The 22,085-nt window shown below is 37.7% G+C and overlaps 1 protein-coding gene across 1 annotated transcript; it reads left to right on the top strand.

The window, feature by feature from the left end:
* The first annotated feature begins 2,277 nt into the window (after positions 1-2,277).
* On the top strand, positions 2,278-21,054 carry ARF4 (ADP ribosylation factor 4). The gene is made up of 6 exons (XM_006090873.3): positions 2,278-2,680; positions 9,467-9,547; positions 10,205-10,314; positions 15,072-15,143; positions 18,015-18,140; positions 20,080-21,054. The coding sequence occupies exons 1-6, from the start codon at positions 2,614-2,616 to the stop codon at positions 20,164-20,166; spliced, it is 543 nt and encodes a 180-aa protein (XP_006090935.1). The 5' UTR covers positions 2,278-2,613; the 3' UTR covers positions 20,167-21,054.
* The last annotated feature ends 1,031 nt before the right edge of the window (positions 21,055-22,085 follow it).

Here is a 22,085-nt window from a genome sequence, read left to right as displayed (position 1 = left end):
GCTGGGTGATTCAGTTGGCTGTTGTGGTTCATCAAAACGGTTGCAGGTTCAGTACTCATTCAGGGCGCATACCTAGGTTGTGGATTCATCTCTGGTCAGGGTGCTTACCAGGGAGGCAACCCATGGATGTTTCTGATGGACATTTCTCCCATTGATGTTTCTCTCTTTCCCTCTTCCTCTCTTTCTCAAATCAATTAAACACACACACATCGTGTCCTTGGGTGGGGATTAAAAAAAGCACACACACACAAAACAGACTAGAGTCCTGCCTTGTTTCTTAAAATATTTTATTTTTTGGTAACAACTTTGCCATACAATTCCTCATTCAAAGTTTATAATTCACTAGTTCTAGTAATTCATAGAGCCATGTAACCATCACCACCATCAATTCCAGAACATTTTTATCACCTCAAAAAGAAACCCTCCACCCTTTAGCTGTAATCCCCAAGCCTCCCATCCTTCCTACCCCTAAGCAACCACAAATTTGCCGTCTCCATTGATTGACTGCTCTGAACCCTTCATACAAATGGAATCATAGGCTATGTGGTCCTTTGTCACTAGATTTTTTCCCCCACTTAGTATAAACTTCTCAAGGCTTATCTAGTTTGTAGTATATGTCAGTGCTTTATTCCTTTTTTGTTGTTGAATAATATTCATTGTATGACTGTACTACATTTTGTTTACTCACTAGTTGATGGACATTTGAGTCATTTCCACTTTGGGCTATCTATATATATATAAAAGCCTAAGTGACCTTTACTACGTAGCCAGGATGTGCACTGACCACCAGGGGGCAGATGCTTAATGCAGGAGCTACCCCCTGGTGGTCAGTGCACTCCCACAGCCAACCTCCCACGCCTCCACCTCCCCCCTCCCACCAATTGGGCCAGTCGGCCAACCTCCTGAGGTCCCTCCCCACAGCCGGCCAGATCGCTGGGCAGAGGGACCCCCCACCCATGCATGAATTCATGCACCAGACTTCTAGTTATGAATAATGTTGCTATGAGTATTTGTATGGACATATGTTTTCATTTCTCTTGACTATATACCTACGAGTGGAATTACTGATTCAAATGGAAAGTCTATGCTTAACTTTTTGAGAAACTGCCAGACTGTTTCTAAAGTTCTTTTACCATTTTATGTTTCCATCAGCAGTGTATGAGGGTTCTGATATCTACATTCTTAACAGTCGTTATCTTTTTATTTTAGCCATCTTATTCAGTATCAAATTGGTATATCACTGTGGTTTTGATTTGCATTCTCATAACTGACGGTTATTTTAACTTCCTTTTAAAAATTTTATCTTTATTTTTGAAAGTATTTCAGATACCCCTTTTTAAAGGTTTCAGACAAGTGGGCGAAAGGAGGGTTGTCAATAGTTAATATTAAAAGTCAGGTCTTAACTACGAAGAGCGGTTATGATTCCTTGAGTGGGAGTGATTTATCTAGTCAGTCAAGGAAGTATTTCCAAGGGGGTTGAAATTGAAAGAGATCTTCAGAGCGGGTAAGCATCCTAAACTGCTCCAGCAATTGGGGTCTATGTGGGAAGTGGCAAAGATTACCGGGAACTTGTTTTTTCATACCTTTCTCCCCCCACAAGACGTATGCCTTATTTTGAATCAGGAAAACATTAAGATCATAAATATATTTAAAGTGAGAAGGCTTCCCACTTCCTCAACTTAAGGAATCAATCTTACATGCTTCTGGGAGACAGTAGAAAAGTGAGCCTTGCTCGTTGGCTTCTCTTAAAAAGCTGAATAGTTGTTGAAAATAGGAGTTCTCTTGTCTTGACCTAGGAGTAGGGATCTTCAGTATGACCTCGCCTGGGGGGTCGAAGCGGCAGACCTGGCTTCCTCAACGGTTGCCACCGGCTCTCCGCCGGCTCGTTCTCCACTAGGGAATGAGTCCGGTCCAGCGCGTGCAACGTGTTCGTTGGTGGGACCGGGGAATCCCCAACACGCGTAGCATTGGAGGACGACGCCCAAAAGGCATAGAGAACGAAGTTAACTGCCTCCCAACCCGCAAGGCACAGCCCACCTTTCCGGAAGCAAGGATGACAACCTCCAGGATGCACTTATCAGGCGGAAGGGTCTCGCTAAAGTCTGATTGGCAGTGACAAAGCGAGGCATTGTGGGACTTTGTCCCCCAGTACGCCTGTGCTAACCGGCCTCGCCCGCTTCCTGCAGCCACGTCCCGGAGGTGGCGGCGACTGGAGATGCTCGTCAGCAAAGCTGGCCCCGCCGTTGCGGGCGCAGGCGCAGTGGCTCGGGCAGCACCGGAAGCGCAGGGGGATGGGCCGGCGGTGACGCGATTCTGTCCGCGTTGGAGGGGCCGGGCCCCTGCCGGAGTCGCCGCGGCTGCCGAGTGACGTGGCACAGCCGAAGCCTTAACACTAGAGCCGGAGCCGCCGCGGCAGTCGTCGAGCAGGTCCGCGCCCCGCTGATTCCGGCCCCGGAGCGTCGCCCGGCGCGCCGGCTAGCGAGCCGCCCCGCCGCCCTCTTTCTTCGTTAGCGCCTCTTCTCCTCGCTCAGCTTGCCGGGAGCGTGAAAAGAGAAGGCCGGGGGAAGCTCCGAACCCCTTCTGCTCCTGCCCATCGCGAGTGCAACTACCGCCATGGGCCTCACCATCTCCTCCCTCTTCTCCCGCCTCTTCGGCAAGAAGCAGATGCGCATTTTGATGGGTGAGTGAGCGACCGAGAGCGGAGTCCGAGCCCAGTGGGGGTCGGGGAACGCCGGTCCCTGCGGTGGCGGCGGCGTCGGGGCCTGGTTTTGCCTCATTTTGCCGTGGTGGGGGAGGGGCGGCGGTTGGGGGTCGGGCGGAATTCTTAAGGGGGAACAATGGGGTGAAGGGTGGGTGGTGGTCCCAGACCTGTCCCGGAGGCCCTGTAGCGGCGTGGGCAAGGCTCCCTCCTCCTGCGTTTGGCTTCCTCTCCTCGATCTCACTGAAAGGCCAACAAGATTGGGCGGAGATACGGGGGAAGCGAACTGGGATCTCGCGGGGCCCCCTCTGAGAGTGCGATCTGGCTCCCCGCTTCCCCGGTGTGGGCAGCGGTCGGGAGGAGGCAGAGCGACTCCAGCCCTCCCCGCCCCCCTTTCCGCCGGTGCACACCCTGCACCCTGCACACTCCAGTGGTATGCGAGCGAGCGGTCGCCGAGCCCGGGGCTGGCCGTGGGCGGAAGTGGCCGGCTCGGCGCGGTGGCCCGGGAGCGCCCGAGGGTTCAGGAGCGACCGGAGTCCTCTGCTCCCTTCGCTCACCTTGGCTTCGCGCTGGGTTCCGCTTCGTATTTTTCCTTTTCCTCGTTAGTAGCCCTGCAAACGGAGTTTTTCATGAATATGTTCCTTTTAGCCACTCTCAAAAACTAAAGGTGTTTGATTCACTCTCTTTGGTTTTCAAACTGATTTTTATTGGTAGTTTTATTAGCCCTAGGTTTAATGGGGGTGGGGAGGAACTTTTAGAAAGTAATTTTCTTAAGCCGATAACAAATTTTCAGTAACTGAACTTTATGACGCTTAATTTTAGGGTAGCCTTCTTAATAATTACAAAGGTGTTCTTTTTTAATTCTTTTGGGAAATAGGCTTTTGGAAACCTGCTTTTCAGGGTCATTTTTCGCTCAGCGGAGGGAGAAGGGACTTGTCATTGGAGGGAAGTAAGCAGCCCCTTCCGCGTAGCGCTGTAGGGAGTCTGCACTGTAGCTAAGCTCCATGGACCCAGGAATGCTAAAAGGTGCCCCTCTAACTTTAAAACTGAAACCTGGGTCATTACCTGTTTTCTAGAGAGTGGAAGGGGTAAAGGTTTTATTTTCAAGTTGTACCCTTGAAAGTTTTCCAAAGCAAGGTTCAGTAATATTTCAAGGTGTATTAAGATGAAGGGTAAACACATTTGGTTCTTTTTTTTAACTTCTCTGTTAAGCTTCTGACTTCTTCACAATTCATGGGACAGTTGTTAATGAATCATTCACAAAGGAAAATTAAAATATTTTCTCTTGCAAAGTGTTTCTCGGATTTCATTTTTGAAGACGAAATTTAGGAGGGCAAGCATGCTATTTAGGCTTTAAAAGTCACTGAAAAATGGCAGTCTAAAAAAGTATCCGAAGTTAATGAGAGAACTTTGGACTGTGATAAATTAATTTTCAGCCTGTTCCTTAAAGAGATGAACTAGTACGACCTTGTGTTCCTGGAAATGTATGTTTGGTCCTTTTACTGAAGATCGTTGGAAGTAAATTGCTGTTTTTCATTTCCTTAATCTTTGTGATGGCTACAGGTTAAGAGGGAAAAGAGCAGTAGAATTATGCTATAAGTACTTTCCTATTTTTACTATATTAGGGAAGCATTTCTTCCCCTTCTCAAAAATGATGGAAGAGGAAAAGTATTTAACTTTGTGCATTTGTGCAGGGCGTAGAAGTCATGATTTGGAATTATTCATTTATTACTCAGGTTTGCTATTGTTTTGCATTATAATTTCAGGATAATTAGGTTCCTTGATTAAAAATACTTCAGTCACAAGGACAACTTTTAGGTAACTCATCAAATGAAGTATAACCATATAATGGATAGAGAAATAGGTGATTTGAAAGTTTGATAATTCTTGGAAATTTTTGTTCAGCTTTCTGAGTGACAGCATAAATAATAGACACTCAAGATGTCTGCCTCTATTGAAGTATTAGAATTAATACTCAGCTACTGAGTCTGGTTTGCCAAATTACTGTGGAGAATTTTAAGTTTTATTCCTATATCCACTCTCCCAAAAGTTCAAGTAATTTAAAAAGGGGTTTGATTGAAGTTACAGCTTGCAGTAAACTAGTTAAAAACAGTATCAGATTTAAAGTAATTTAAACTATAGATTGTCAGAAATCCGTCAATCATAGTTTTTTCCCTCGAAGGAGAAATTGCTCCTGTAACTAATATAAGCTTAAATTCAGAGTTTCCAACTTTTATCTCTCCTGTAGCCCTGCATTATGCTATTTTATGTAGGATCAGCATACTTTGATCTGATAATACGTAATTTCAGTAAACGACCCCCCCCCCCACACACACATTTTGTTTATGTCTGAAAACCACCAATGTGTTCATAGAGGAATTACTAATTCTATTCTCTGAACTTGCAAGTTCTTGACAGTTGAAAAGCTGAAAAATGTTCCTTTCTAAAAGATTGCTAATACCAGTTAAGTTCTGCCTTTCCCTTATATTTTGACTATTTTGGGGGGGTGGGGACCGGATAGGTTTAGGAGGAAGGATCCCCTGATGGTCAAATCTCTGAGTAATTAGATAAAATATTAAGATAGATTGTGTCCACCAGAAGAATATAAAGGCAGAATGGCAGTGTACAAATACTATTTGAGAGCTCTGGCATCAGTCTAGGTGTTTTTGTTTGTTTTGTTTTATTTTTAATTTAAAAATTGAGATGTAATTCACAAAACATATAATTCATCCCTTTAAAATGTACAGTTCAGTGGTTTTTAGTATGTTCACAAAGTTGTGTAACGATCACTACTTTCTTAATTCTAGAACGTTTCTATCAGCCCAGAAAGAAACCCCATACCCCCAAAATGTCTGTCATTGCCCCATCCCCCAATACCTCTTGCAACCACTCATCTACTTTACTTTCTGTTTCTATGGGTTTGTCTACTTAGAATATTTTGTATAATGGAGTCATACAATATGTGACCTTTTTTTTTTAACATTCAGAGAGAAAGGGAGAGAGAGAGTTAGAAACAGCAACCAGAATCATTGATCAGCTGCCTTCTGCAGACCCCCCACTGGGGGTGGAGCGCAACCCTGGCATGTGCCCCTGACTGGAATGGAACCTGGGACCCTTTAGTCCACAGGCCGACGCTCTATCCACTGAGCCAAACCAACTAGGGCCAATATGTGACCTTTAGTGTTTAGCTTCTTTCACTTAGCATCATGTTTTCTAGGTTTATCCATATTATAGCATGTATCAGTACTTCATTCCTTTTTATGACTGAACAATAATTCTGCTGTATACATATACTACAGTTTGTTCAAATTGGGTTGTTTGATGGAAATGGGGTTGTTTTCACTTTTTGGCTATTACAAATAATACTGTTATGAACATTTGTGAGTAAGTTTTTGTGGGGGGCATATGTTTTTTATTCTCTTGGGTAAATAAATACCTAGGAGTGGAATTGTTGGGTCCTGTTAACTATGTTCAACATTCAGAGGAACTGCCAAACTGTTTTCCAAAGCAGCTATGCCATTTTACATTCCCACTAGTGTGAGGGGTTTAATTTCTCCACAAGACCCAGGGGTTGAATTATCTGTTCTCCGTTATTCCTGTGATTCTGGGGATATTACTGAACCTCAGATGCTTCATGTGAAAAATGGAGGGTTATTGTGGGGATTAAATTATAAAAATGGATGGAATCACCTAGAGATATGGATGGAACACAGTAAACACTCAATGTTAAATTATTATGAAGTTGTATTTCAATCTTCTTTGTAAGAAAATTTGAAAGATATAAAGGAAATAAAAGTATCTGAAATTTTACTTTTTTTTCTTCCTCGTTTTTTCCTTTCTGCATTTGTTTTTTTCTCTAAGTTGAGATAATTGAAATCTATCTTAATTTAAAATATAAATATTTCTTGCTGCCACAGTTTGGTAGACAAACTTTTTAATGATTGACAAAGATTTTGGGGGTTAGTTTTGCTGCTAACACTTTGGTCAAAGTGTGGGTCCAGTAAGGAGAACAAGTAATTCCAGTGTATCTTTCAATACAGTGAGTTGTTTATGGGGGTGAGAGGGAGGGAGGACATAACTGGACTGTACAGATTAGAGTCTTATCTTGGCTAGTTAAAAATTGGTTATAATTTTCATTTTGTGGAGAAGTCTCATTGCCAAACATTGGAACATTAAGGAAGTACAAACTTAAGAAATTATTAAAATAGCACAATATTGTTAGACCAACATGTTTTTGAGTAAAGACCTGTATAATGAGTTTTAAATGATGGTAAACATTAATGTGTGCATCTTAAATCTTACAATAGAAATATCTTTTTAAGAAACGTTTGGTTTGCATATATATATATGTATATATATATCACTATCATTTTGGGTTCAACTCAAATGATATCTTCATGATTTTAGAAACTTCTATGTGGCTGGAAGTCATTTAAATATTGTCTTATAGTTTTTATTTTAAAAATAACGGGGTTGCTTAAAAAACCTTATGGTTGCACTATTTTGTAAACTCCTTTTTAAATATATATATATTTTATTGATTTTTACAGAGGGATAGAGAGTTAGAAACCTCAATGAGAGAGAAACATTGATCAGCTACCTCCTGCATGCCTCCTACTGGGGATCGAGCCCACAACGAAGATACATTCCCTCAACCGAAATCGAACCTAAGACCCTTTAGTCCACTCTGTCCACTGAGCCAAACTGGCTAGGGCTGTTCTTTTTTTAATGAAAGTAACACGTGTTTATTGTGTTACCAAAAAAATTAACAATATGGAAGTAGAATAGTAATTATGCATACAGGCAGGTATAAAGCTTTTATTAAAATAAAAATTAGATTACTGTAACTTAAAGTAGTTATATAATCATAATTCTGTTTTCTCCCGTTCCTTGTCAATATTTTTGAATTTACATTGTTTTTAAATGGCAGTATGAGGTTCATTTGGACCCCAATGAGGAGTGGCATGTGCCATAGTTCTCAAACTGTAACTCAAGTATTTTTCCTAATCACCATCTCAATTTCAATTCTTCTGACTTGTACCTAATCATATTTGGACGTAGTTAAAGGGGACTTTTGCTTTATTTTAAAATTTGATCAGAATCGCGAGTGGCATTTATGCTCTCAAGAGACAGCTTTTTTTCAACACCCATTTTCTGTATTGTTGCTGAAGATCTGTGTGGTTTTGTTTGTTTTTTTGTTTTGTTTTGTTTTGTTTTGTTTGTTTTGTTTTTCTGATTTTTTGGTAGTGTTCCATACACAGAAAACAAAACTCTTCCTGGTAACAGTTGATTTTTCTTATGTCCATGAGTGAGGGCTGAGAGTGGGCTGCTCACTCTGTCTAGTAAGTGTCAGTATTTTGGAAAGAATAAACCTGAATCCCAGTATGAAGAAGTAGAGACCAAAGTTTTATTAGAGGACATAGGAATAAGAAGATTTAAGATGTCAGAGTTTCCAGAGAAATCTTAAAGCTACCCTTTTTTCTGCCAAGGGCCATTTGGATATTTATAACATCATTCACGGGCCATACAAAATTATCAACTTCTGCTAAATTAACTCATCCCTAATGCCTTGGCAGGGCCAGACCACGTGACTTTGAGGGCCTTATACGGACGTTCTCCACCCCTGCTTTATAGGGAACAAAGCAGAAAGGGTAGGAGTATGAGTTGCCTATAGCCTTTAGTTCTGTTTTTGAAGTAACTGATCAAAATTAAACTTACTTGCACGGGAATGTAGATTAGATAAATGAGGTGATTTCTGGTTTTCTTTTAAAACTTAATAGAATTGGTTTCATGTGCCAAGTCTTGCTTTGATTTAAATTTTTAAAACACATCTTTGCTTAAATCAACACTCAGTTGAATTTCAAAATCTGTGGTAATGTGGAAATTCAAGTGGCCTAATGTGATATCTTTACAGCAATGGTACATTCAATGAGATTATTAGGTACTGACCTTCCTTCCATTTATGAAGACTTTAGCAAACAATGTAGAATATTCAGGTTTTGAGAGATTCATACTTAAAATAAGCATTTAATTTGTTCTTCACTATCACTGTAATAAAGTGGTATGACTTCTTGTTTTAATATGAATTTTTTTCAGAAACCACATTCTTCCACACTTGTCTATGCCTCAAGGAAGCATTTTAAGAATTTAGACATATGTTGGAGATGAATATGATAGGGTCATTTTACAACTCATATACCAGTCTTTGTTCTCATTTCTGCACATTTGACGTTGAAATGAATGTAAGCAGGAGTAAAATTGGCCTTATCTTCCTTTGGAAGTCATTTAAAGAGATTAGGACATAGTATTGAGTTTACTAATCTTAAAGTTAGTTCTTTATTCACTTGTTCTTATGTGTTCTTATTCAACTTCTAATTTGTGTTTTTTAAAATGGTAATAGGTCATAGAAATAATACAGACGAGTTGGAGGAGATCATAAATGATCTGATCCAGTGTCCTTATTTTATAGCTAATTTCTGTGGCTTTAGTTTCCTAAAGTGACTTGTTTAAAGGCACTTGACTAGTTTATGGCAAAGCAAATCTAGAAATTATTGCCTGAATCAGCCAGATACTATTTTCTTTTCACTACTACATGCTATCTCTTTAGGTCTAGAAAGAAAAAGTGAAATCAGAAATGAGGTGATTTTATTTCTAACTCATTTGTGCCTTGACCAGTCAACTTTAGCTTTCAAACTATATATTTGTTGCAAAATAATTTCTTAGTGTGTGCTTTTGGTCTAGATTTAAAACCTGTGATGTCTTTTCTAGTTGGATTGGATGCTGCTGGCAAGACGACCATTCTGTATAAACTGAAGTTAGGGGAGATAGTCACCACAATTCCTACCATTGGTAAGAAAGTTTACAGGTGATTATTATAAAGTGAAATAGAATAGAGCTTAATTTTGAAACTGCCTTATATTTAAAGACTTTGTTTTTAGAGCAGTTTTATTTTCACAGAAAAATTGGGAGGTATCCTAAATTATCCCTTCCCCCATAGTCAACATCACTCATTAGAGCAGCGGTTCTCAACCTGTGGGTCACGACCCCTTTGGCGGTCGGACGACTCTTTCACGGGGGTCGCCTAAGACCATCCTGCATATCAGATATTTACATTACGATTCATTACAGTAGCAACATTACAGTTATGAAGTAGCAACGAAAATAATTTTATGGTTGGGTCACAACATGAGGAACTGTATTTAAAGGGCCAGAAGGTTGAGAACCACTGCACTGGAGTGATAACATTTGTTACAGTTGATGAACCTACATTTTCACGTCATAGTCACCCAAGGTCCATAGTTTACCTTTGGGTTCACTTTTGGTGTACATTCTGTCTAAACAGATGTACAATGACATGCATTCATCATTATAACTCCTTGATTTTTAAGTTTGTTGATTATTTAGTGGGACTTTAAAAAAGCAATTCTGAGATAATTCCACAATTAAAGGGGTTTATTTCCTTAATGACATTGTGCACAACAGTCTTTTTGGTTTTTCTCTTTGTAGGTTTTAATGTGGAAACAGTAGAATATAAGAACATTTGTTTCACAGTATGGGATGTTGGTGGTCAAGATAAAATAAGGCCTCTCTGGAGGCATTACTTCCAGAACACCCAGGTAAGGAATGCTATACATTTTTTATAACTTTTCTTTATAGGTTTCATGCTCTAAAATTTATGTTAATATTTACTGTTTAACTGGCTGTTGGTGTTTACTATATGAGTTGGCATTCTTCTTATCACTACCACATTCGTCAGTGAACTCTCAAGCTTTTGAGGCTAAATTACTGAGGGTGGAAGAGTTACATAGCTGTCATAGTAATATTTTTAAGTGTGTGGGTTATTCTCAAGATTGAATTAGCTGTTTCAGCAGTAGTTCTATTGGTTTCATTCTTAGTCTAGAAAGTAAGATATGTATAACTTTCTGTCATTATAGTTTTTAATGAATGTAAGACAATCTTTCTTCATTTACCCCAGTTAATTGTTTACTTTACTAAAATACATTACAACCCTGGCTGGGTGGCTCTGTTGATTGGAGCATGTTCCCTACACCAAAAGGTTGCTGGTTCAGTTTCCATTTGGGGTGTGCACAGGAAGTTACCGATTGATGTTTCTCTCACATTGATGTTCTCTCTCTCTCTCTCTCTCTCTCTCTCTCTCTCTCTCAAAATCAAAAATAAATCCTCAGGAGAGAATTTAAAAAAATTCTAAAAAAAATGGCATTACAAAAATATATTAAGGTTAATCTGCCCTGTTGATTTGTAAGATAGTTTTATATTACTGTGTAGTATATGTAAATAACACATGGAAGAGACATTAGCGCAGAAGTTCTTAATTTGGCTGCACATTGGAGTAACTTGGGGAGCTTTCAAAATGCTAAAGTCCTGAACTCCAGACCACTTGAATCAGAGTTTCTGGGACTATAAACTAGGCATTAATAGTGCTTCTCAAACTTTAATATGCCTATTAATTATCTGGGTCTTTGCTAAAATACAGATCAATTCACTAGGGCTTGGCTAAGTAACACCTGAGGTTTCTAGCAAGTTCCAGGTAGTGGTTCTGATGCTGCTGTTTGAGATCTTACTTTGCGGAACAAGGCTCTAGTACAGAGTAATTCAACAGCAGCACTGTTGACATTTCGGGCGGAATAATTCTGTTGTTGGGTGAAGGGAGAGCTCTCTTTTGCATGGTAGGATGTTTAGCAGCATTCCTGGCTTCTACCCACTAGGTGCCGTAGCAGTACCCTCCTTCCCCCCAACCCAGTTGCAACAACCTAAATTGCTCCCTCTTGAAAACCACTGCTCTAGTCTTACTCTTATATGTAAGGAAACTGAAGCTTGGAATGACTTACCTAAGACTGGAGAGCTGGTTCTTCTACATTTCTATTTAACCTGCTTCCAACTCTGTTGTGTTTCCGAAGTAATGTGCGATGTTAACAAGCACTTCATATGTTTAAGATTTGCAGATAGCAGTTATTCTTGGTCTCCAGCTCTTATAACATTGTATACAAGTGAGGTACATTGCCACCAGGTGGCAGTGAATACCCTAGCAACCAGATTTAAGTAGTATATCCTGTTAAGTAAGTAGCTTGTTTATTTATTTAAAAATAAGAATGTGCCCAGCCGGGTTGCTCAGAGGTTGAGCATCCACCTATGAACCAGGAGGTCATGGTTTCTCAGTCAGAGTATATGCCTGGGTTTTGGGCTCCATCCCCAGTAGGGGGCATGCAGGAGGCAGCCAATCAATAATTCTCTCTCATCATCGATGTTTCTATTTCCCTCTTCCATCTTCTTTAAAAAATTATAATGTTTCTGTTCATTAGCATAGCTGTGGTTAGAAAAGATATTTTGATGAGTCATATGCTTTAAAAATAAATCTTATTTTGGAAATTTTCAAATATACCCAAAAGGAGAGAGAGAGTAACATAATAAACTCCCACATAACTATTAATTAACTTCAATTATTAGGCTATGGCTATATTGTTTAATCAGTACTCCTCTGTAGTGTACTTCACCTTTAGGATTATTTTAAAGTAAGTCATAGGTATTTCATTTAGGGAACATGTTTTTGAAGTAAAATTATGTGTGAAGTAAAACTTTGTTAATCTTAAGCCTTATAATTTTTAACCAAGGGTAGCCCTGGTTTTATCCCTAGATTTGTTTAGCATGCTTGGTAGTTTACTTTGAGATCTTTTTTTTTTATGGGGGGGGGAGGGTAGGTACCAAATTACTTTATTTGAAGGAATGGTACAAATGAAAGACATGAATGAATGATTTGGTACAAGTTATAGAAAAGGGAAGGTAACTCCAACATGCATGTACTGCTTTGGTGACCAGGGAAGTCACCCCTGTGACTGGGAAGCCAGCCTAAGGCTTAGCTGTCAGCACCGTCTCCCAGGGTGTGCTTATCAAAGAGATACTCTGCCATGCCCATTTCAAGGGCCTCCCAGCATGTGCAAGTTAGTTACAAGGTCTTAATTTGAGATTAGATTCATTCCTGACCTCTTTGGATTACCTTAAATCAAAAGTCCAAGTACTTCTTCCTAGGGACCTCATGTCTGCTGGAGAAAGCTTTATGTGTTACCTGATAATAACAGCTAAGCTGTTACAGCTAGATTTGCCAGCATTCCTGACCAGTTCTTTCAGCTATAAAATTTAAAAGAAACTGATGCCATGATTTTAACTTGTGTTAACAATCCAGGACACAGTGTTTATTGTAGTAAATTTCTCTTCCCTTACTAGATAATTCCAATTATTTTGTTCTAAACAATTAAATAAATATTTAGCCATTTAAGTAATCTTATAATAGCCAGACCTATTTTTAGAATTTTACCTTTTTTACACTTTTTTTTAAAGTATATTTTATTGATTTCTTCCAGAGAGGAAGGGAGAGAGATAGAGAGTCAGAAACATCGATGAGAGAGAAACATCGATCAGCTGCCTCCTGCACACCCCCTACTGGGGATGTGCCTGCAACCAAGGTACATGCCCTTGACTGGAATTGAACCTGGGACCTTTCAGTCCGCAGGCCAACGCTCTATCCACTGAGCCAAACCAGTCAGGGCATTTTCTACACTCTTGATTCTAGGCTGTCCAAGGAAGTGAATAACTTATACTTTATTTTTAAAATAATTCTCCCTCTCAATAATACTATTTTGGGACTGATAGCATTACTTATGTTTTAAAACAATAAAAATGGGTTGATAGCACAGAAAAAAAGTAGATCATTTTAGAGGTATTAACTCTTCTAGAGGGGATAACTAGTAAGTAGTGCTGAGATCTGAATTTGGGTATCTTTATACTATGCCATACTGGCTCTCCTAGTACCAAAAGTTTTTTTTAAAGGTTAGGATGTTTAAAATGATTGTTTACACCTGGCCAATGTTGCTCAGTGGTTGAGCATCAACCTATGAAAAGGAGGTCAGGGTTCGATTCCCTGTCAGGGCACATGCATGGGTTTCAAGCTCAATCCCCAGTAGGAGGTGTACAGGAAGCAGCCAATCTATGTTTCTCTCATTGATGTTTCTCTCCTCTCTTCCTCTCTGAAATCAATTTTTAAAAAATGTATATAAAAAGGATGGTTTCTAACAGACATAAAGGAAATGGGTTTGAAAGTTGCTAGATAAAAATGATATTATGTCATTTAACATCCATAGCCTAAAATAACTATTAAGTACCTCTGGCCAACTCAGTGTAATACTTAGGAGTAAATACAAAGTGATGTAGACCTTTGTCCTCAGTGGATTTAATCTAGTTACTTACATAAGTAATAACACAAGACAGTTTCTGATAAAAGTGACACATGATCATAAATATTCTGTGGTCAGGGTTGTGGGGAGAACATTCAAAGTAATCACTTTTGTATTAATAGGAATAGATTTTAATAAAGCTATAAAATTAATCTACCCTCTCAAGTTGAAAACTTTTTTATATTTTCCCATTTGAAAGTTTTTAGAAAAGTCTTAATTCAAAGAACTGCTTCCCAATTCCATTTCTTTCCTAGTATAAAATTCTAATATTTGTAAATATCTTTAAGAATGATTACTACCTTCCTTCTTATTAAGTATTTCTTGTTTCATCAAGTCAACCATGAATTTTAGATATATTTTGCTTAAAACTTCCTTACCCTGATTGAGTTGGTGGGCAACATTCTGGAGCAAGGCTAAGTTTTCCTGATGAAGCATGCCTCTTCTCCCTCTTTTTTTTTTTTTTTTTAAATATATTTTATTGATTATTCACAGAGAGGAAGGGACTGGGATAGAGAGTTAGAAACATCGATGAGAGAGAAAAATCGATCAGCTGCCAGCTGCCTCCTGCACACCTCCCACTGGGGATGTGCCCGCAACCCAGGTACATGCCCTTGACCGGAATCGAACCTGGGACCTTTCAGTCCACAGGCCGACGCTCTATCCACTGAGCCAAACTGGTTAGGGCTTTTTTTTTTTTTTTAAGCACTGTGTACTTTCAAAAAATCCTGTTAGTAAATTTATGAATCTTTGGCTTATTCTTTTCCTTTTGTCCCCACTTGTGGCCATTTTGTTACTTAAATTTATCTGGCTTAAAACATGCAAGGGCACAGGGAAGGAAGGGAGTGGGGTAAAATTTAGTCTTGGCGCAACTAAGAAAAGATTTCATTTGGTTAAGAGTGTCATTTCTTTTGATTTAAAATAAAATTTCAAATGTTGAAGTAAAAAATAGTGCTCAAATTTGTTTTCAGGACTTAGAGTCCTGTTCTTTTTCCATTTTTTAAAAATAATGGGACATTTTCTTCTCAACATTTAGCTCTTGATATGGTTTTGCTGCTTATGCTTGTGTTTCATATTTAGTGTGTTTTTTAAATTTAACTGTCATAATTTATTTAAACAATTTTTTTCAGGGTCTTATTTTTGTGGTAGATAGCAATGATCGTGAAAGAATTCAGGAAGGAGCTGAAGAGCTGCAAAAAATGGTAAGAATATATTTTTTTAATTTATCATTTCCAGGATGTATTTTTTTCTAGGTGACAGTGGTGATGTCAGTGGTTGGCACATTTTAACTGTGATTAGATTACACAAATGAGACTTTTTAGGGGAGAAAGAACTATCATCACAGGTTCTTAAGAATGCATATATGGACACAGACACCAGGGGGTGAGGGCATGAGCGGGGGGTGGGGTGGGGGGGGGTGTGGAAATGGGGGGATAAGGACACATATGTGGTACCATAATCAATAAAGAAAAAAAAAGAATGCATATAAAAATCTCCTATAGAGTTTTTTTTAAAAAACCACAGACACAGAAGAGAATCTACGTAGTAGGCTAGGAGAAAAAGCCCAGCTTGTTTTTAGAATGCTCCATGACTGCTTTTGATGCATCTCTCTGATTGAGGGTGTTTACATTAGTCCAGTCTTATTTTATAGGTATAAAATTGGTAGTTCTGATACTTTATGGGTGGGATGCTGGTTCAGATTCCTTGCTCCTAAGGTCATTGGGTTTAGTTTTTTCTATATTGTGCTTACAATGTATACTTTGAAATGTTTTGTAATAGTAACCATGATAAAGAATCCCGGGGAAGGTAGTAGGATTTTGGTTGACAGTGGCATCTTGGCCTGGCCATATATTGGGTTAATGTTTTCATTTGTCTGTTTGCTAAAAAGCCAGGGCGGGGTGGGGTTGTTGAGGAAACTTGCCATGGTTTCAAATTATGGCCATAAAACATTTACTGAAATGAAATCTTAATTCTCATTTATTGCAATCTGTAAAACCATTTTGTCAGTGTATGTGTAACTAAATAACTGCTGGGGTGGTTTTTTTCTTTTTTTGTCTGATGAGTTACATATCACCCCTTCTACTCTTTTTGTAAATAGTTTTGAGATAAAAGTCACATGCCATGAACTTCACTCATTTGAAATGCACAAGTTAGTGGTTATTAGTTTACAAAATGTTGCAACCGGTACCACAGTCTAATTTTAGAACATTTTCATCGGCCCATAAAGAAATAGTAGAACATTTATTATTTATTCCCCTTTCCTTTCCCCACTCTACCCTACACCCCTAGCTCTGACATCCCTAATCTTCTTTATGTCTCTATATACATATGCCTATTCTGGACATTTATATAATTGGAATCATGCAATATGTGGTCTTTTGTTAATTTTTAAAATTTTCGTTACTTTTCACTGAGCATAAGTTTTCGAGGTTCATATTGTATCATGTATCAGAATCTCATTTTTACTGGCTTTCTACTTTTGGTGGTATTCTTGCATTTTTTATGACATTGTTAATACCCTAATCATTGTATTGTTGTCCCACTGTTGTCTAGTCCAGCTGGCTGGAAAGGATAAAAGTCCAAAAAGAATCATTATCTAAATAGTTCTAAGTACCATAAGATCCTGTCATAAATATTTATTGCCATATGTGTTTCTTGTCCTTGCCAGTCTTACCCTCAATGTATGATCATGAAGACTGAATAAATGTTTTACCTTAATGGAGTATAGCATGGTTAGCTTGAAAAAGTTTTGCTTTACTTGAAGGCATATAATTATTTGCTCAGGATTTAAAAACTGAAGGATAAGATCCCACTTCTGGGAATATATCCTAAAACCCCTGAAACACCAATCAGAAAGAATATATGCACCTCTATGTTCATAGCAGCCTTCTTTACAATAGCTAAGATTTGGAAACAGCCCAAATGCCCATCAGTAGAGGAACGGATAAAAAAAAAAGCTGTGTTACACCCTAGCCAGTTTGGTTCGGTAAATAGATGGTCGGCCTCTGGACTGAAGGGTTCCGGGTTTGATTCAGGTCAAGGGCACATGCCTTGGTTGCAGGCTCAATCCCCCAGCCAGGTTGGGGCATGTGTTGGAGGTAACCAATTGATGTGTCTCTCTCATCTCAATGTTTCTCTCTATGTATCTCTCCCCCTCCATTCCACTTTCTAAAATCAATGGGAAAATATCTTTGGGTGAGGATTAACAACAGAAAATCTGTTATATTTACATAATGAAATATGCAGTTGTAAAAAAGAAGGGTCTCTTACCCTTTGAGACAGCATGGATGGAACTGAAGACTATTATGCTAAGTGAAATAAGCCAGTCAGAGAAAGACAAATACCACATGATCTCACTTATTTGTGGAATCTAATGAACAAAATGAATTTACCAACAAAATAAGACTAGAGGATGGAGGCATGGAACAGACTGACGTATCTCTGGGTGGGAGGAGGGGGGATGAGAAAAGATAAACTAGAGAACTTAAATACTTCTATGCATAGCACTTGGACACAGACAATAGTGTGGGTGACGGTCTAGGGCAGTGGTTGGCAAACTCATTAGTCAACAGAGCCAAATATCAACAGTACAACGATTGAAATTTCTTTTGAGAGCCAAATTTTTTAAACTTAAACTATATAGGTAGGTACATTGTTATTAACTTAATTAGGGTACTCCTAAGGCTTAGGAAGAGCCACACTCAAGGGGCCAAAGAGCCGCATGTGGCTCTCGAGCCGCAGTTTCCCGACCACGGGTCTAAGGGAGTAGAGGCTGGGTGGAAAGGGGTATAGGAGGGGAAAATGGGAGATATCTGTAATACTGTCAACAATAAAAAATATATTTAAAAAATAGCATAGGCATACTTACAATAAAATATATATAAGTACTGGAAGAAACCCCTCAACAACTGAAGGATAAGAGATTTAACTTGTAGGAATACCTTAACTTTATGTAGAGAAATTGGGTTGATATTTAATAAATAATATATATAGGAAGACAGTGTTCTATTTAGTTTGTTACAATAATTGAATTCCAGTTTTATAGTTGTTAATGTCTTAGCTTTTATTTTCAGCTTCAGGAAGATGAGTTGCAAGATGCAGTGTTGCTGCTTTTTGCAAATAAACAGGATTTGCCAAATGCTATGGCCATCAGTGAAATGACAGATAAATTAGGTCTTCAGTCTCTTCGTAACAGAACAGTAAGTATTTGGCTTATATTAATTTCTTGACTATTAGATTTATTAGGATAATTGTTTTATATTTAGTTTAAAAATTTATTAGCTAGTTGTCCCCTTTGAGCAGATAATGAACACATTATTTTACTATAGTTTACTCTTGCTTACACAAATATGACCCCTTTCAGCCATTATTTCATACCGTTATAAATTTGTTCAGTTTTACTTTAGAGAATGCTGGTACCTTCTCCATTTTTTTAGCTTTTAATAAATATTCGTTAAGGATCTAAAGATTTAAATATCTTTATTTTATTTAATGTTTGTTAACTTTATCCTCAAAATTTTTAGTATTGATAAATATGTAGAAAACTGCTGTATATAAATTGTAATACTAAAAAATTATTGATATTTTACATTTTATATCTTTTAAATAACTGAGGCAAATAATTTGTAATTTTGTTTTTAGGAGCCATATTTTAGATAATACTGTTTTGTACCGTAATATCAAAAGCTTGTGGGGCACCCGGCCGGTGTGGCTCAGAGGTTGAGTGTTGACCCAGGAACCAAGAAGGTTGCTGGTTCAATTCCTAGTCCAGGCACATATCCAGATTGTGGGCTCAACCCCCAGTAGGGAGCGTGCAGGAGGCAGCCTATAGATGATGTTCCTTTCTCATCGATGTTTCTATCTAAGTTTTTAATTTAAAATTACAAGAAATATTCCCTCTCTAACAGCTTATTTTATATCTGTGATTTAAATATCGGCAAAACACAACATGCAGTTTTATATGTAAACATGATATCACAAACTATTAGTGTGGCTTGTGCTTTACAATAGTTTTTTATTAGCTTGTCAGCAAGGCAAATACTATACTGTGGCAATAATGTAAAGACTGTTTGAGATGTTCCAGGCTGATTTAAATAAAATAAACTGCAAAGGATACCAGTTTTCCATGCTATGATATGAAGTTATGCCTTTTCCCAGCCTTCTGGGGTGTTTGATATTCAAATAATACTTGGCAACATTGTATACTTTCAGTGGTGTTGCAATATTAAAACAAGGTCTTTAAGGCAAAACGTGAATAAAGAAATTAATAAAAATAAATTATCCCTTATAGATAATTAAATTGCTTTCTAAGTCTTTTTGTATTTGTAACTTTTCATGGCAGTACATAGAGTTACTAGAGAAAAGATTCATTACCAATTTTAAAAAGTAGAACTTTCTGGAATGCATAAGACTAAAGATAATGAAATTATCTGAAAGGCATGTCTCTAAAAATATCAACAAGCCCATACTCTAAAAATTTTGCCTCCTATATTCTGAACTTTTTTAAAAAGTGGGAAATAAGAGGGTTATATGGAATAGGTGGGTAGTTTATTTGTTACTAATCTTCCCATGAATGTTCTTTTTAGATTAAGTAGTAGATAGTTGGTTAAATTTAATGTGTGGGTAGAAGTAGCTTTAAATGTGAGAGGAGTTTTTTGAGAAGCAAGAGTTATGAGAGAACTCCCAATCTATATATACACTTACTGAGATCATTAAATATAAAAGTAATCACTTGAGTAAAACTTTAATGTATTTACTCATTTATTCCTATGGTTTTATGTATTTTGTTTCCTTTGTTTAAAAAAACTGATTTCAGAGAGAGGGATAGAACATCAATAATGAGAATCATTGATTGGCTGCCTCCTACAGACCCCTTACTGGGGATAGAGCCTGCAACCTGGGCATGTGCCCTGACCGGGAATCGAACTGTGAACTCCTGGTTCATGGGTTGACACTCAACCACTGAGCCACACTGCCGGGCTTATGTTTTCTTTTTTTCTGTATGTTTATGGAAACTGCTGGCTAAATAATACCCCTAAGCAATTGGGGGAAAATAATTTTCTGATTCAGAAATTTGAAATTCTGTGTTATACATAGTCTCATGTTAATCACGTATTTTCTTGTTTTTTTTCTTTGTAGTGGTATGTTCAAGCCACTTGTGCTACACAAGGAACTGGTCTGTATGAGGGACTTGACTGGCTGTCAAATGAGCTTTCAAAACGTTAAATGAAACTGGATATCTAATCAAGGACATGTTGGATAGAATTTGTCTAGGCTTGTTACAACAAAATTAGTTTGCATCTTGGTTATTAAACAGTATCTGGGACTGGTTTGGGCAGAATATTACAGCGTTTAAACTTATTTTGTTGCCAATTATTGTTTACCAAGTATAAATGTTGCACTTTAGCAATATGCTTGGTTTTAAAGAAATTATCTTTAACTTGGGGGAAAAAAGTGTCCTCTTTTAATTTTACTTCCCTTAAGCCTAAATGCCTGAACTTAGCTATTGTGACACCTTTAAATAAATCCGTTTTGAATGGTTTTTGAGCCCACAAAAAATAATGTTTTAAAGTTATCCCCTTGCTACTTTACTGATACCTTTATCATTCCTGGGACAGTCTGCTGATTTAAAAATAAAATGTAGCATTCCATTTGTATTTATTTTCCTCCCTTGCCAAAAAGATTTTCTAATACTGCTTGTACCAGCCAGGGAAATGCTCCAAAACACTATTGAGATCTCTTGCACTGAGGAACTTATTACTCCTCCCTTCTCTCCCCCCGATTATGACTCCTGGCTTCCATCAGCCAAGCTTACCTTGGTGTGGTTTGGATTCAATAGCTAATTAGTTCTATGCTGGTAGCAAAGAGTTCATATGGAGATGATTTTTAATACCCAGCAGATTGTCTTTCTTTATATTGTATCTTTTTTATGTTGCATGTTGCTTTTGGTATCAGCCTGACTCTTTGCCCAGTATATGATAGTTCTGCTGATGTTTTATTGTTTATTGGTGAACATATCTTCATTAAGAGTTTTTGGAAAACTCATCAAACTCAAATGAATAAGTTTTCTTCATAACCCATTTGGAATTATTCCTAATAAAATGATAAAATATATATTTGTGTGTGTTCTTTTTGAGTTTTAAAGATGTTTGACATGGATTTTTTATTTAGTAAAGTTGATTTACATACTTTACACTGTGAATAATAATACAGATCCCAGTGAAATTTATTAATTGTTTAAAATGAAAATAAAGTTTGGGTTGCTATCGTGTGTAGGACAGAGTGGGGAAGCAACTTTTAAAATTTAGTTTTATTTGATAAAATACCATTTTTGACACTGTACATTTCTAAAAACAGATCAAGAATAAAAAGCTATAATAAAATGAACTGCCCAAAAAGCATGTATGCATGTGCTTGCTTTACAGCTAAGGTTAAAAAAATTTAAGTGCTGTTTCATGGCAGAATACATAGACTATTATTGATGTTGCTTTTCTACATAGAAGAAAAAAGGTAACAGCACTTTTCTGCTTCACGAATTTCGGAACTGCAGAGAGATTACATGTGACTAAGTTTTTGTTAATAAGGCAATAAAGGTATATACTTCATTAACTACATCTATTAAGTTATTAGGGACTCCACTTGGTAACCTTATAAATAACTTAGTTTTTGTCTATAGTCTAAATTTCTTTGTATTTTATAAACCTTGATTTTTTATGATTGTTAATGGCTTGCATAGATTTTGGTAAATTTGTGGATTGAAATTTTATTTTCAAAACCAAGCACATGCTTGTAAAATAATGTATAGTTTTGAATAGTTAACAACAACAACAAAAAGTACTGGTTCAACTGAAAAGAAATTGGAATTAAGTAGTTGATTGTCAAACAGGTTACTGGGATAAAGCGTGTGTTTAACCTGTCACTTTGATGTAAGTGCAACTTTCCTAGCCCACCAGATGAGTTTTCTCTTCTCTCCAAATAAGAAAGGTATCATTTCTTGTTGGTTAAAACTAAGATCTAGTAGTATGTGTAGCTTTATGGGGTTCAAGAGATTAAACTTCAGTAGGTTCAGTGTAGGATCACAGTTAAATTACCACTGTATTATTTTAAAATTAAGCCAAGTAAGTCAAAGAAAGGGAGTAAAGAAA

The sequence above is a fragment of the Myotis lucifugus genome, unplaced genomic scaffold, assembly GCF_000147115.1.
Source record: "Myotis lucifugus unplaced genomic scaffold, Myoluc2.0 scaffold_83, whole genome shotgun sequence".
In the NCBI taxonomy this organism is placed as follows: Eukaryota; Metazoa; Chordata; class Mammalia; order Chiroptera; family Vespertilionidae; genus Myotis; species Myotis lucifugus.
This window is presented reverse-complemented; position numbering and strand designations above follow the sequence as displayed.

Coding starts and splice junctions, on each gene's coding strand:
- ARF4 (XM_006090873.3), top strand. CDS start 2,614: ATGGGCCTCACCATCTCCTCCCTCTTCTCCCGCCTCTTCGGCAAGAAG. Junction 10,315..15,071: donor ATTACTTCCAGAACACCCAG/GTAAGGAATGCT, acceptor AATTTTTTTCAG/GGTCTTATTTTTGTGGTAGA. Junction 18,141..20,079: donor AGTCTCTTCGTAACAGAACA/GTAAGTATTTGG, acceptor TTTTCTTTGTAG/TGGTATGTTCAAGCCACTTG.